This window comes from Phyllostomus hastatus, unplaced genomic scaffold (genome assembly GCF_019186645.2).
Source record: "Phyllostomus hastatus isolate PE091 unplaced genomic scaffold, TTU_PhHast_1.1 phas_scaffold_93, whole genome shotgun sequence".
Classification (NCBI taxonomy): Eukaryota; Metazoa; Chordata; class Mammalia; order Chiroptera; family Phyllostomidae; genus Phyllostomus; species Phyllostomus hastatus.
In genome coordinates this window covers 24,770,908-24,786,693 of record NW_025334042.1, presented here as the reverse complement: position 1 = coordinate 24,786,693, position 15,786 = coordinate 24,770,908, and the positions used below count along the sequence as shown (strand labels likewise).

The 15,786-nt window shown below is 37.7% G+C and overlaps 1 protein-coding gene across 2 annotated transcripts in view; it reads left to right on the top strand.

Annotated features, from left to right (window-relative positions):
* Positions 1–15,786, top strand: part of ARID2 (AT-rich interaction domain 2) — a 163,675-nt gene that overhangs the window by 145,806 nt on the left and 2,083 nt on the right. For both annotated transcript variants that reach the window (XM_045830159.1, XM_045830158.1), the window contains exons 19-20: positions 588–711; positions 801–892. In XM_045830159.1, the coding sequence (XP_045686115.1) occupies positions 588–711; positions 801–892 (216 nt within the window). The remainder of the gene's footprint in view (positions 1–587; positions 712–800; positions 893–15,786) is intronic.

Here is a 15,786-nt window from a genome sequence, read left to right as displayed (position 1 = left end):
AGGGTAACATAGTTGGTAACATTATATAAGTTTCAAGTATACAATGTTATAGTACATCATCTGTATATTACATTGTGTGCTCACCACCCAAAGTCTGCTCTCTTTCTGTCATCGTATATTTAACCCCCTTCACCCTCTTCATCCTCCCCCCATCTGCCTTCCCCTCTGGTGACCACCACACTGTTGTCTATGAGTTTGTTGTTATTGTTACTGTTGTACATTCGTCACTTTCTCTTTTATATCCCACATACGAGTACAGTCGTATGGTTTTTGTCCTTTTCCGTTTGACTTACGTTGTATTTACTTTGATTGCATGTTTGCTGGCACAGTAACTTTAAAGGTGGATTATAGTGGAACTCTTGTTGCTTTAAAATCAATAACTTGGAAAATAAAACACTGGAAATTTCACCTGATATTAAGAGTCCCCTAGGCTGACACAAAGAATAAATATTAATGCTGGACCATGGGAGATTTTATTCATCCCGCATTCAAAGTTCCAAAGTGACCACCCTGGGGTTGGCAGGTGATCACCGTCAGTCTGTCTGCAGCATCACGTTAACAGTCTCTTTTCTCTCCGGTCAATCTAGGCAGCCAGCTGTAGGAGGCACGAGCTCAACTCCTAGAGCACAGAAGGCCATTGTGAATCATCCCAGTGCTGCCCTTATGGCTCTTAGGAGAGGATCAAGAAACCTTGTCTTTCGAGATTTCACAGTAAGCAAGCCTGGAAACCCTTATCTGTAAAGGTGTGAGCAATGTGTGATTTAGGTTTTTATTGTTTTTCTTTTCTTTTTCTTTCTAAGGATGAAAAAGAGGGACCAATAACTAAACACATCCGACTAACAGCTGCCTTAATATTAAAAAATATTGGTAAATATTCAGAATGTGGTCGCAGGTGAGTAACCTGTTTTCCATAGCCAAAGTGAATTCATATTATTTTGCTTTTAGATATAAGGTAATTAAGATTAGATATCTATATTTTAATCACTGTTTTCCTTAGGAATTTTGTGAATATGTCTAAAAGCTTATGCCAAGGTCAGGCCATCATGATGTCCTAAAAGCCAAAAAAGTAGAGAGAAGTTCAAATAACCAAAAGGTGTTCCTTTAACTTTTTTATTAGGTTAATTTTCTTGCTGGCCATAGCATTTAGAGAAAAAAATAGATCTGCTAAGAAGAAAATTTAGCAGTTTCTTGAATTGGGGGAGGGGATGAATTGATCATTTGAATTATGTGGAATTAGGATTGAATTCCGTTTTTTAATTAGCATTTTAATGAAGTTGTCAAAGTTAACATTTACTATAATACCTGACCTTTTAAAAGTTACTTTCTAATGGACTTCACCAAGAGAAAACCTCAGGATTTTTTAGATCTATAGAAACTAAAAACAGTTAACTAACTCTTGAGAGAACAAAAAAGGAATGTTCTGCTGATGCCTTTTGGACTTTGTCTCCTCCCTTGAAGCTTAAATTGCTTTTCTAGTTTTCCTCCTGTATCTCAAGCTCCTTTTCTGAAAAGTTGTCCTCTGAGTCATCTTGTTTTCTAGCTAGTGAAGATAGTGACTTTCTCTCTTGAGTTTCCCTCCTCTCACATACTATTATTAATCCCATTCCCTAAATCTATCTTGAATCTACCTTAGTTCTCCTCCCTTCCCCCCATTTTACCTTCTATATTTTTTGCAATCACCTTCCACCTGGATTTTCCAAACATATAAACAGTGGTATCAGTTACCAAAAAAAAGCAATGAATTTGACTACATCAGATTTTAAAACTTCTGTAAGTTAAAGATGACTAAAACTATTAGAACTAGTTTTGAAAAGTATTTCCAGTGACAGAGGTTACTATGTTTAGTGTATCAGGCATTCTCACAAATGAATAAGAAAAGTTCTTAACACTCAAATCTTAAAAAAAGCAAAATGTTTTGGAAAAAAATATGAAGGTTAGTAACCATATGAGAACATTGCCGTCTTCTTCCTTCCTTTATAACATGATTTCTTCCTCCCTTTCTCACTGTATTACCCTCCCCACCCTTCCTTTTGCTTCATAGCCTACATTTCAGTTTCAACCTGACTAAACCACATGCAGATTCCTAATCGTGCTAGACTATTCTTTTTTTCCTGGAATGCCCTTCTCCCTTTCTTACCTGCCTATTGAATACCTGCAAACACTTCACAATTTAGCTCAGGCATTAGTTCCTGTGTGCCACCTTTGCTATGCAATGTTCCCCTTACCCATTGAGTTCTCTATTTTTTTCAGTATTCCTGTCTTCATAAAGTATCTGTCTTATAACATTTAATGTTATTACTTTGTAAATTGTTTTTATATGGCTTTTCCCCCTCCTGACCTATGTTCTGACTTTCTCTGATTAGTCTTTGTAGCCTGAACACCTAGCACAATGCCCAGTACATTAGAGATAATCTCTATTTCCTATACATGTTTAGGATCCAACTCAGGGGTGACCTCTTCCTTTCCTGACACTTTCCTTACTACCCTGCCCCTGACCTTGAGTGCAAAAGGGACTCTGCCAAGGCACACATTGCACATTACCAGCCTAGAGATGAGATCTTTGAAAGCAGGGATTGAATATTTATTTTTGGTTTTGTGTCCTCAGTGCCTAGCATGATGTTGGGAATGTAATAGTGATTCAATACGTATTTTGATTGACAGAGAGAAGAAAAGAGGTCTCACAAATTCATTTTTTTCATGGAGTCCTGCCTGGCATGTGTTAGACAGTTGGAATTCTGAAAGTAATTTTACAACTTTTTCTTAGGGTTATTCCTCACATTCATATTGCACATTCTTAAACTTACAGCAAAGCCATTTTGGCTAGGTCCAATATAATTATTGGTCCAGAAGTTTCACTTGAATGTTTTTGTGTTGTCAATCTTGTTCTTTCATTTAACTCTAAACCTCCCACATGTCTTCTAGCATCTTTAGTTCCTATAATCTCAGTAAGGCAGAAGCAAAGGAATTCAAAGTCCATTAGATTCTTACCATTCACCCCTCCAGTGCCATTGAAATCCCCATACACAAGCTCTGTGGAACATCTCCAGTGATGGGGAGTTTTGCTTGAGTAAAAATACTGGCAGGGAACCTGGCAAAATCCACATATGTGGGGAAGAGAGTATAGCAAATCAGATAGCTGCAAAAGATAATTCTTTGTTGGTATGTCTCATCTCTGGTGGAGTAAGTTACAGAGTGTGATTTTTTTTTTAGACTAAAGCAAATTCTATTTGCAGTAAAAACCTTCAGCTCAATAGGAAGATACATGGAGATTTACCTTCACTCTTATAGTACAGCATGCTGAACAATAGGAAATGTCAGCATTTTTAAAATTTTAAATTCAGAATTATTGTTGGAATAGTATAAGATGTTTAATGCAGTTTATCTCCATTCTGGTTAAACATGAGCTCTGGAGAATTACAGTATATTTCTGCTCCTTTTGATGTATTTATCTTTTGTCAGCATAATACGTGGGTCTTATTTAAATATCAATTGGTACTTTTCTATATACTAATAATGAACAACCCAAAAAAGAAATTAAGAAAACAGTTCCATTTACAATAAATCAAAAGAATAAAATATTTAGGAATCATATTAAACAAGGATATGGAAGACTTATACACTGAAAACTATAAAGCACTACTGAACGAAATTAAAGAACACTTAAATAAATGGAAAAATACTCATGTTCATGAATTGGAAGACTTAATATAGTTAAAAATGTCAATACTACCCAAAGCAATCTACAGATCAATGCAACCCTATCAAAATCTCAGTGATACTTTTTTCAGAACTAGAAAAATCCATTCTAAAATTTAAATGGAGTCCTGGCTGATGTGGTTTAGTGGATTGAGTGCCGGCCTGCGAACCAAAGGGTCGCTGGTTCAATTCCCAGTCAGGGCACATGCCTGGGTTGCAGGCCAGGTCCCCATTTGAGAGCGTGCTAGAGGCAACCAATTGATGTTTCTCTCTTACATCAATGTTTTCCTCCCTCTCTTCCTTCCTTCCTTCCTTCCCCTCCCTCTAGAAATAAGTAAATAAAATATTTTAAAAAATAAAATTTAAATGGAATCTCAAAATTTATAGAGACTCTGAAGAACTAAAGCTGTATTGAAAAAGAAAGTTGGAGGACTCACACATCCTGATATCAAAATTTACTCAAAGCTACAGTAATCAAAACTGTGGTACTGAGGAAAAGACAGGCATACTGACCAACAGAACACGAGAGAGAGCCCAGACATGGGATCTCACATATATGGTCAAGTAATTTTCAGTAAAGGTGCCAGTTATCCATTCAGGAAGGAAAAGACAGTCTCTCAACAAATGCATTTGGGAAAACTGGATAACCACATGCAAAAGAATGAAGTTGAGCCCTTACCAAACACCATATACAAAAACTAACTAGAAATAGATCAAAGGCTTGAAAGCAGGAATTAAAACTAGTATAGCTTCATGACATTGGATTTGGCAATGATTTCTTGGGTATGACACCACAACAAAAGAAAAAAAAGTTGAACTTTATTAGAATTAGAAACCTGTACATCAGAGGACACTATTGACAGAATAAAAAGGCAACCCACAGAATGGAATAAAATAATTGCAAATCACATATCTGATAAAGGGGTTAATAGAAAATATAAAGAGCTCCTAAAACTCAACAACAAACAAACTGAATCAAAAATGAGCAAAGGAACAGACATTCTCCAAAGAAGGATAAACAAATGACCAAAAAGCCCATGAAAAGATGATCAATATCACTGATCATTAGGGAAATGCAAATCAAACCCACAATAAAATACCACTTCATGCCCATTAGGATGACTGTTAAAACACATGCACACACAAAAGTGTGGTGTGGATGTGGAAAAATTGAAGCCCTTGTGTATTGCTGGTGGAAATATTAAAAGGTATAGCCACTGTAAAAATGGTATGGCAGTCCTCTAAAAATTAAACATAGGATTACCTATGCAGTTCCACTTCTGAGTATATACACAAAAGAACTGAAAGCAGAAAGTTGAACAAATACTTATGCAACACTGTTCATAGCAGCATAGTCAAAAGGTGGAAGCAACCCAAGTGTGCAACAGCAGATGAATGGATAACTGAAACATGGTTTGTGTATATATACAATGGAATATTATTCAGCCTTAAAAAAGAATGAGAGCTTTTGGTAAAGATAGTGGCATAGATAAATGTAGTACTTGAATCCTCCCACAACTGCATCAAAATAACAGCTAAAATACAGAACAACCATCATTGAGAACTGCACAAAATTTACCTGCACAGAAGTTCTGTGATTATGGGTGTACAGAAGAAGTCATTTAAGCACTGGTAGAAGCGGTGGAGATGTGGAACAGGCTGGTCCCATACCCATATGTAGTAGTTAAACATCATGAGGGATATCTCAGCTCTGGAGGTTCCACTTGAGGAGCCAGGAGTCCTAGCCCTGCACCAGGGTTCCAGTGCCAGAAGAGAAGTCTGCATAATTTCTAACTATAAAAACCAGCAGATAAGGCAGCTGACTGAGACAGAGGTCTACTAGAATTCTAGGCATTCCTCTTTTTTTTTTTTAAGATTTTATTTTTAGAGGGGAAGGGAGGGAGAAAGAGAAACACTGGTGTGAGAAACATTGATTTGTTGCCTCTTGTATGCACCCCAACTGGGGACTAAACCCACAACCCAGGCATGTGTCCTCACCAGGAATCAACACAGCAACCTTTTGCTTTTGGGACAATGCCCAGCCAACAGAGCCACCACTGGCCAGGGCCCAGGTTTTACTCCTAAAGGACCTACACACAGACTTACTCAGACTCACTCAATTAGCTCCAGCTCTCTTAGCTATTAGCTCCAGGTTGAAAGACACCAGGGACATACTGTGAGATACTTAAATATCTGGCTTTGGGATAAGGGCTGGAGGGCAGCTTTCTCCCAAACAGAAGTGCTGGTAGAAGCCATTGTTCCTTTTCTGAGCCCTCTTCCTGCTGGCACTGGTTGGTGCCAAATCTGACTCTCCATCAGTTTGGCTAATACCCTTTTCCCTTCTCTGGTGATTCTCTGAGACCAGTGACACCCAATTTATGGGCCCACCCAAGCTGTTTCCAGTGGCTTTTCCATACAAGTAGCCTGTCTTGCCTCATGTTGCAGACTTTTTCTAAATTCTTTTAAAGGTTCACAAACCCCAAACGAGCAGCAACTGGCCTCAGCATGAGACACACCTCTTATGAAGTGGTCCCAGGCCCAACACCAGCAGCAGCCAGCCTGAGCTCTCAGCTTGGCCTCTCCAAGGCACCTCCAAGCCCAGTATAAGTAGTAGCCATCTACAGATTACTCTATAGCTCATGCCAGATGGCCCTAGGCAGGGCACAGTCAGAAGCTGATCTTGGCCTGCCCCTCCCAGAAGGCTCCAGACCCAGCACATAAAGTAGCCAGCTTCAGACCACGCTGAAGCACCACCCAACCACCTCCATGAGTGACATGCTCAGGGGGTAGACTCTGTAAGCACCAAGGCCTTACTGAACCAAACCTTGTTCTGTGGATTGGCCCCTAAACAGGAGTTCCTCTGCTATAGTTGTGGCCAGTCCTCATAGCTGATTGGTTAGGGAGTCAACCCCGCCCAGTGACGTGCCAACAGCAGTCATGGCTCAACTACAACAGGAGGTTGTGCCAAGTCCACACGTGTGTGTGGTGGGCTTAGAGGAACCTGGAACACAGAGCTCAGGTGATGTAGGAGTCTGTGCCCCTGAGCCCTACAAGACACCTACTACATGAGGCCACCTTATGAAGACTGGGAGGAATAAGAGATCTGCCTAATACATAGAAACAAGCACAGAGAGGCAGCCAAAATGAGGAGACAAAGAAACATGTCCCAAATGAAAGAACAGGGGAAATCTCCAGAAAATGAACTTAATGAAATGGAAGCAAGTAAATTACCAGATACAGAGTTCAAAACATTTTTTATAAGGATGCTCAAGGAACTTAGGACTTCAACATCATAAAAAAACTTGTTAGAAATGAAGAATATGTAAGAAGGAGTCAACGTCAAATTAGATGAAACAGTATTGAAGCAGCAATTTGGAACACAAGGCATAAGAAAACACCCAATTAGAGCAGCAATAGGAAAAAAATTTTTTTTAAAGAGAGGATAGTTTAAGGGACTTCTGGGACAACCTCAAGCCTAACAACATTGTGGGTGTAAAAGAAGAATGATGAGAGCATGGCATTGAAAACCTATTTGAAAAAATGAGTAAAAATTTTTCTAATCTGGTGAAGAAAATAGACATAGAAGTCCAGGAAGCACCGAGCCCCAAATAAGGTGAACCCAAAGAGGCCCATACCAAGACACATCATAATTTAAATGCAAAAGGTTAAAGGCAAAGAGAATCCTAAAAGGAGCAAAAGTGAAGCAGTTACCTACAAGGGAGCATCCATAAGACTGTCAGCTGATTTCTCAATAGAAGCTATGCAGGCCAGAGGGATTGCCAAGAAATATTAAAAGTGATGAAAAGCAAGAACCTGCAACCAAGATTACTCAGCAAAGCTATTATTTAGAATTAAAGAACAGATAAAGATCTTCCCAGATAAAAAGCTAAAGGGTTTCATCACCACCAGACCAGTATTATAAGACATTAAAAGGTCTTTAAGAAGAAGAAAAAAAAGATAAGAAACATGAACAATAAAATGGCAATAAATAATATATCTATCACCAATTACTTTAAATGCAAATGATTAAATGCTTCAAAGACATAGGGTGACTGAATGGATAAGAAAACGTGACCCTTACATGTGCTGTCTACAAAAGACTCACATCAGAAGGAAAGACACAGACTGAAAGTAAAGGGATGGAAAAAGATTTTTCATGAAAATGGAAACAAAACAAAAAAGCTGCAGTAGCAAAATTTATACCAGACAAAACAGACTTTGAAACAAAAGGCAATAAGAAAAGAGAAAGAAGGACCCAGCAGTTCCATTTTGTAGCATTCAAAGAAACTCAGAACACTAAATTGAAAAAAGCATATATATCCATATGTTCATTGCAGCTTATTGACAATGGCCAAAGTATGGAAGCAACTTAAATGTCCATTTGTAGATGAGTGGGTAAAGGAGTGTTACATATATACAATGGAATATGCCTCGGCCATGAGAACAAATGAAATCTTGCCAACATGGATGGACCTAGAGCAGGGGTGTCGAACTCATTTTCTCCAGGGACCACATCGGCCTCAAGGTTGCCTTCGTAAAGGGCCAAATGTAATTTTAGGACTGTATACATTTAACTACTCTTTAACAGTTAAGAGCTCCCTGCTGCCACCAGGTAGAAACAAGGTGGAGGGCCGGATTAGGTCCTCGGGCCTTGTGTTTGCCACCTGTGACCTAGAGCATATTGTGCTGAGTGAAGTAAGTCAGAGAAAGACAAAGACCAGATGATTTCATTTAAATGTGGGGTCTATAAAAACAAGATAAATGAACAAGCAGAACAAACACAGCCTTAGTGATACAGAGAAGACTTTGACGGTTGCCAAAGGTAAAGGGTTAAGATGGATGATAAAAGTGAAGGGATTAAGAAATACGAATAGGTAGTTACAGAACAGTCATGGGGATGTAAAGCACAGCATGGCAAATGTAGTCAATAATATTGTAATAACTATGTGTGGTATCAGATGGATACTAGTTTTATCAGAGTGATCACTTTGTAAATTATATAAATATCTAATCACTGGGTTGTATACCTGAAACTATAATTAAAAAATAAAAAAATATTTCTAAAAAATGCAATCAAAACCAAATTTAGTGTTGGACCTGGAAATTCTTAATACACTGATTAAATTGGACTAAAACACCTGGAGCATTTTCTGTGACTACTCAGTTCAAAAATAACCTTCCAGAGGGTATTTTTTGACCTGATAGTTTACTGGTCACTGTGAGTAGGGGAAAGCATTGACTGCACCACGGACAGTCACTCGGTCCCCATGGGAGTGCGCCTTCATAGAGAGAAGGCCTGACTGAGAGTCAAAACCCATGGCTTTGACCTCCGGCTCTGCTGTTGCGTGGCCTGAAAACAATCACTCCTTGGGCTTCAGTTCTAGGAGGACACACGCCTTAGTTTCCTGTGGCTGCTCTAACAAACTTAGCAGTTTAAAAGACCACTCCTTTATTATCTCACAGTTTCATAGATCTGAAGTCCAAGATAACATGACAAGGTTTTTCCACGTAGGGTCTCCTAAAGCCAAACTCAAGGTGCCAGCACTGTGAGTTCTCTAGAGTTGAGGATTCTCCTCCAAGCACATTCTCTTTATTGATGGAATTCCGTTGTTTGCAGCTGGAGGTCTGAGGTCTCCATTTGCTTGCTGGCTACCAACTAGAGACTGCCTTCAGGTCCTGGAGACTGCCCACATCCCTTCTCACGTGGCCACCTCCACCTGAAAGCAGCAGGGGTGTGTTAAGTCTTTCTCTTGCTTTGAATTTATGTCTTACTCTTCTGCCAGCATTCAGGAGGGCATTATGCTAAGTGAAATAAGTCAGATAGAGAAAGACAAATACCACATGATTCCACTTACATGCGTAATCTAAAGAACAAAATTAATGAACAAACAACAGAAACAGACTCATAGATGCAGAGAACAAATTGATGGTTACGAGATGGTAGGGGCTCGGGGTTGGATGGAAAAGGTCAAGGGATTGAGCAGTACAGATCGGTAGTTACAGAACAGTCACGGAGATGTAACGTACAGCTTAGGGAATATCGTCACTATTGTAATAACTGTGTGTGGGGCCAGGTGGATACTTGAATTGTAGAGGGGGACCACTTCATCAATCACACAATTGTCTAACCACTGTTCTCTACACCTGAAACTAATATAATGTTTAATGTTAACAATAATTGAAAAAATAAAATTTTAAAAATACCCTCAAGCTATGGAATGAGTAGATATATAAACTTGTCTTTTACTTATGAACATAATTATTAAAATGTATTTTCTAAGGTTTGTAAAAAGATTTTTATCTTTTTTTTAAAAAACAACAAAGTTTACCTGTGTAATTAAAGATCTTTATTCATTGATTCTTGAATGGAGACCATCCCATCTGGCAGATATGAGGAAGCTCAAGGGGCTACAGCAAATGAGAGACCTTTACAGACTCCTAGTATAACTTCGTTATACTAGGAAAGAGCAAATTGTGACAGAATCACCTTCCTTAGGGTATGACAGTGGCCCATCAGGTAGATGACCTTGCTAGTGCTCACCAGATGGCTCCAGATTGGCTGGTTTAAGATTCCTTCCTGGGAGAGCCTGAAACTCTTAAGTCTGCTACCACATCTCACTCTGGTGACCTTGGGCACAGCACACATTACTCTGTTTCCCTTTAACACTCTCTTAAAATTAGTGGTTAGGAGGCCCTGACTGGTGTGGCTTATTTGGTTGGTCCTGCACAGAGAAAGGTAGCCAGTTCAGTTCCCAGTCGGGGCACATGCTGGGGTTGCAGTTTTGGTCAGCAGTCAGTGTGCGTATGAGAGACAACCGTCAGTGTTGACGGCTGACATGTTTCTCATGTCAGTGTTTCTCTCTCTCTCTCTCTCTCCCTTCCTCTCTCTAAAAATAAAACAGTAATAATTAGTGGTTAGAGGAACAAGTTTTACAATGGTTTCCTATGTAGAAGACCTCCAATTAACAATAAATTGCTCTTGAGTACAAAGGTTTTTTGTTTTGTTTTGTTTTTTAAGAAAAAAAAATGAAATTCTAGTATAACTTGGATACTGTGTAGACATTATGCTAAGTGAAGTAAGCCACACACCAAGACGAATGCTGTGTTATTCCACTAGAGAAGAATCAAATGCATGGAGATAGAAATAGAACAGTGGTCACCAGGGGCTTCGGTGGGGAGAGCGGGGACAGGAAGACATTGTTTAATGAGATGGAGCGTGGTTACGGGATGACAGAAAAGTTCTGGAGGTTGATAGTGGTGGTGATTGCACAACAATGCGAATGTTCTTAACACTACTGGACTGTACACTTAAAATGATTACAATAGTAAATTTTATATTGTATTTTACCACAATTTAAAACTAAAAATAACAACAACAAAGGAGGGATTTGGGGAATAATGGGGAGTGACTGCTAATGGGCATTTGGTTTCTTTTTTGGGTGATCAAAATATCAAAAATGGATTCTGTGATGGTTGCACAATTCTGTGAATATACTAAAAACCACTGAATTGTACATGCCTGAATGGGTAAATTGTATAGTATATGAATTATATCTTAAGGCTATTACAAAAATTAATTTTTTAAAATTAAATGACACTAGTAAGCTTATAACAAAATGTAGCAATCCCTATTTCATCCTTTGTACCCATTTCCAAGGGGGAGCTTTCAATAATTTGAGCTAATTTTTCTGATATTTGCCATTCATATTTCTAAATAATAATGCTTATGTAACTATTTCTTGATTTATCTATTTTATACATTACTTGTTGGCTCTCTCTCTCTCAAGAATTGAATATTTTTAAAACCTCTCTCCTGCCTTTCCTTTCCTCATGAGATTGTTATATCACCATGCTTTAAATCTTAGATGTTGTCAGGTTATTTGATGCTCAGCCAAGTACCACTATTATTACATTTTTCTTTTTCTCCGTTTTTCTGGGGTTAATGATCACCTTGCTTCTTGTTTTATGGGCCTTCTGTTGATTTTGTCATGTATCTCGTAAGTCTGTGTATGTAACCTGTCCAAATACTCACAGTTGTTAAACCTCTTACTAGTTTTACATTTTTCCCCCTTTATAATCTAGACAGCTTACTTTGTAGGCCTGGTACACATTTATTCTTGGGAATTCTTCCATGTTGAGTCCCTTTTCATTGAATTCCACTTATTTCCTCTACTTGATTTGCTCCCTAATATTAAAGCACATCCTCTGATAATTTTAAGATCCTACATGTCTGAAAATGTTTTTAGTCTACCCTTACTCTAGATATGGAGTTCTAGATTAAAAATCCTTTTTCGTTAAAAATCTGAGGGCATTGCTCTTATGTTTTCTAGCATGCTACTTAGCAATTGAGTCCGATAACAGTCTGATTGTTCCTTCTTTGTATGTGATCTATTCCCCACTCTGGAAGCTCTTAGGATCTTTTTTTAACTTTCTGATACTATGAAATTCATGATAGTGTGTCATGATGTCAGTGTTCTGTTGTCATTGAAGTGAGCGTCTTGTTCCAGTGTGTCCTTTCAATCAGGACACTTAAGTCCTCCAGTAAAGGGAAGTTCTCTTGAGTGTTTCTTTTTAGAATTCCCTGCCCTCCATTGTCTCTGTCTTCCATTTCTTGAACTTCTATTTTTTTTGGATGCTAGATCCATTTAGATTCTCTCATTTTCTGTTCTCTCTTAGCTATAATTTTTGTCTTTAATTTTCTGGAAATTTTCTTGACTATCATCAAATCTACTGAATTTTTATGTCAGCTATCCAGTGTTAATTTCTAAGACCTCTTTCTGAGTCGCCAGTTGTTGCTGTTTTGTCCCATTCTGTTCATATGTTGAATGGGGTGTATTCTCTCTGAGGATTTTTAAAAAGATTTTATTAGTTTATTTTTAGAGAGAGGGAAAGGGAGAAAGAGGGAGAAAAACGTCCACTGTGAGAAAAACACGGATCGGTTGCCTCTTGCACACGTCCAGCTGGTGCCCTTTTGGTTTTCAGCACAACACCCAGCCGCCGAGCCACACCAGCCGGGGCTCTCTCTGAGGATGTTAATTCCTAGTATTTTTGAAGTTTCTTCTTCTCCCAGTATAGTTGCCATTTCCTTGAAATTCCTTGAGTTTCTGTGGATTTTTGGCCTTCATTTTGTATTGTAAGAATAAAATTCTTAAAAGCTAGTTAGAACTCTTGAGTGCATGACCTCCACTTGTCACTGGTGATTGCCATTTTAGGGTGACCCCTGATGAACAGATTTGGTTATTAGAAGTCCATTTCCACACCCAGTGGCAGTTTCTATAGGTTTGTTCTCCAGAGAAGAATCTCTGATTCTCTTGCCTTTGGAGGTGGGCACTTTGGACAAGAGTCAACATGAGGTCCTGTGTTCTGGAAACAGAATAGAGGAGGGGGACCAGGGGGTTTTTCACGATGTTTCAAGTCTGTTCACTTCCACCCAGTCCCACTTTTTGTCTGATTGATCTCTCACCCCCTAACCTTTCTCTCTGTCTGTCTCTGTAAGTCCTAAGTCTTTCTGGTTTAGTTTTTCCAGAAAATACATTTATTTATTTGGGTTGGGAAAGGAGAGAAACTTTTGTTCAAACAGCTGATTTGGGTCTAAAGTTGTTTTCACTAACTGTACTTACAAATTATTTCTCATTATCTATGAAGTACATTAAAGTGACAGTGCCTGTGCCTTATTGAACACATCAGAAAGAAACTTGTGAAATATGAAATTGAAAGAGTATCATTTTATATAATACAGTAAGCATATTTTATTTTTATCTAATGAGTGCTTCTTTAATTTTTTTTCAATCCACCACCCCTCCCAACCCTCCCCTAATTTTTTAAAATCCCCCCAAAATAAAAGATATTAATTTATTTAAGAAGTCAAATTGTTACCTTAAAGTCATCCTGGTGATTTAAATTTAGTCTTTCTAGTTGTATACATGTGACATAAAAATAAAGAATAATAAAAGTCAGAAAACTGTACTTGAACAACAATAAAAAATGTTTAAAAAATACTTTTTAATATGTGACAATCATTTTGGAAAATATGATTTTCTTAAGTTTTTGAAACTAAATGCTTTCTGTCAAAATGTTTATTGATTTATAAAAGGGAAATAATTTGATTCTACTTTGTATATTATTTTTAAATCATTTTTATTACTTTTTTCTTTACAGAAATTTAAAAATTTCATAGTTCATTTAAAAGTTTGTTAAACTTTAAATTATGTCTAAAGAAAAGCATAAAACACAGAAGTGTAAAGCCCAATGAATTATTACAAAATGAACCAACCACCTGAGTTAAGAAATGGAACAGTATGGGTGCAGGGCCCCTTGGAGGCCCCACCAGTCTTTACCCTGTCCTCCTCCATGGGACCACTCCCCCAGGCTGTAATACCATACGTTAGTTTTGCCTGATTTTGAACTTTATATAAGTGGAATCATATAGTACATATTCTCTCATGCTGGCTTTTTTTTTTTTTAACTCAGTATTGTGTGTGATTCATTCACGTCAATGCATATAACAACTTTGTTCATATTATTGGCATATAGAATTCTGTTTTATAAATACACTCAATTTTTTTTTAATTCAACTCTTGATGGGCATATGGGTCATTTCCAATTTGGGACTATTAAGAACAGTGCTGCTATGGTTTTTAGCCATATATGGACATATTTCTATTAAAAATTTATAGAGGATTGCTGATTTGTAGAACTTGTACATAATACCAAACGATTCCAAAGAGGCTTTGTCAGTTTGCACTCTCTCCAGCAGGTATGACGGAGTCTCGCTGCTCCACGCTCCGACCGTGTTCTTTAATTCTGAATTGTAATCAGTCTTTTGAGGGTGTGGAGTGTCTAGATATGGAAACTACATAAAAGCAAATACCCAAATGTTGAAAAAATAGAAAAAGATGCCTAACTTTCTAATCATCAATCTCAATTTTTTCTTAATCATCACTTTTTGTTTTTTATATAGTTGTTTTGCTTTGCTATGATAAAAATGACTACAGTCCCACATATTAAATTTTGGCTTTGAATTTCTGTGTCTTTGTGCATTTACTCCTTCCTTACAAAGTTTTTCATTCAAAATTTAGAAGTCTTAATCTCCTTCCTTTTCACTTTTAGTTCCTTTTATCCAAGATTATTTTAATGAAGACATTGATGTTCTTGGATAATCTCATGCTGTTTGATTATTTTTCTAACATGTTATGTGAAAACTTTCACATATAAGGCAAACTTTGGGATAATTTTGCAGGGAAAACTCATATACCAATCACTTAGCTATGCCGTCGATAGTTTAGTAATAGTTGACCCTTGGGCAACGTAGAGGGTTCATAATGCCGACCCCGAGCAGTCAAAAATCAGCATATAAACTTGTGACTCCCTCGAAATTTAACTAATAATGTACTGTGACCAGAAGCCATAAATAAGCAGTTAACACATATTTTGTATGCTATATGTATTATATATAGTATTCCTATGATAAGGGTAAAGAAAATTTTATTAATAATAAGGAACAAAAATACATGTACAGTTTTTGTTTAAGAAAAAGAGCTACGTCTGAGTGGACCCACGCAGTTTAAACCCGTGTTGTTCAAGTGTCGACTGGGTTTTCTTCATCCCGCATCTGTCCTTCCTTCCATTTCTGGCTGACTTGCTGCTTTTCTCCTCAGCCCAGAGCATCACTCTTTTCTTTGCTAGATGATGCTCACTCTTATAATCTCTCTTCTTCTCACACACAGCCACAGCAATACTATAATTTCTTTATTGAAGTTTATAATTTTTTTTAGAAACCAGTTTCTATCGAGTATTGTGGCATGCAAATAGTTAAGCTAAATGTTGCCTGTTTTCACTTAATGAAATGGAAGAACCTTTATCATACCTACAACATAATTTTTATTCTCAAGTCATTTCTTAAAAGCAGCCACTCTGTTTCTCTCCAGCTGTTTTCTGATGGGATCTGAATTATTATTTTATTTTATTGAGCCAAGCTCACTCACCATGAGATCTATCCTCTTAACAGTTTTAAGCTCACGGCTCAGTATTGCTGACGGTCGGCACGATGCTATACAGCAGGCCTCTGGAGCTGCTTCATCTTGCTTACCC